Genomic DNA, 919 nt, shown 5'->3' with positions numbered 1-919 from the left:
TTTGATGTGATCCGAAACTAGTCTCATCCACCTCACACCGATACAATTCATTTCCTTAAGATTATCTTAATGTTATCCTCTCATGTCCTTCTCGGTCTTCTAAATGGTTCTTTCTCAAGATATTTACTCACCAAAATTGAGTCTACACTTCTTGTCACCCGGTCCTAACTGCAAGCCCCTTTCTCCAAGATTTTACTATCACTGCAATATCAAGTATTGAACTGAAATCCATAGAGCCGAGTCCTTCTTAAGAGGCCGCCAGACGCTCTAACATTTTATGGGTCTTCAGTCGACGCCTTCTGCACAGTTTCACGGTATGGTACTTAGACACCGGGACAGTTTTACCTTTAACCTTTACAATGTATGACATCTTACCTCTGAAATAACTTCATCAACCCGAGATATTCTCCTTCTGTATGGAATGTTTTTGTCCATTCTCACTAGAGCCTGAAATAAAATCAAAACGTCGACGTTATTTTCTGCAATAATTGAAACTGCAGATGCAATGTCCAATTTTCATTCATGATGAAATCGTGGGAATTCTGTAACCTACGGAGGTATACAAAATCACAGGGCCACCAACATTTGATAATGATTCCTCTTTAATGTACGGGAAATTACTGACTGTGGCACCACAATTCCGCCTGCTCTGACAGCTGGAACCGACCCATGACTACCTGGAAGATGAGATGCTCTCGTACTGTTAGCGTCCCAATGAAGAGGTCGTGTTGTTGCACGTAGGCCGACAGACCGGCCAGAGTGCTGGAACTCACTGGCACGCCGTTCAGAGTCCGCCGTCCGCTGACCTGCAGACTAGGCGACGAGCGGAACATCAGCGTGTTCAGGAGCGTCGTCTTCCCGGCGCCACTGGCCCCCATGATGGCCAGCAGCTCTCCAGGGTACGCCACTCCACTCACTG

The 919-nt window shown here is 46.2% G+C and overlaps 1 protein-coding gene across 1 annotated transcript; it reads right to left on the bottom strand.

The window, feature by feature from the left end:
- Positions 1 to 31: 31 nt before the first annotated feature.
- On the bottom strand, positions 32 to 911 carry LOC111875127 (protein white-like). The gene is made up of 2 exons (XM_023871191.2): positions 678 to 911; positions 32 to 447 (listed from the first exon to the last, which is right to left on the bottom strand). Exons 1-2 carry the CDS (start codon positions 876 to 878, stop codon positions 355 to 357), a joined length of 294 nt encoding a protein of 97 aa, XP_023726959.1. The 5' UTR covers positions 879 to 911; the 3' UTR covers positions 32 to 354.
- Between the last annotated feature and the right edge of the window lie 8 nt (positions 912 to 919).

The sequence above is a fragment of the Cryptotermes secundus genome, unplaced genomic scaffold (assembly GCF_002891405.2).
Source record: "Cryptotermes secundus unplaced genomic scaffold, Csec_1.0 C38312524, whole genome shotgun sequence".
Classification (NCBI taxonomy): domain Eukaryota; kingdom Metazoa; phylum Arthropoda; class Insecta; order Blattodea; family Kalotermitidae; genus Cryptotermes; species Cryptotermes secundus.
The sequence above is the reverse complement of the archived record's forward strand: the minus strand, read 5'-3'. Positions and strand labels throughout refer to the sequence as shown.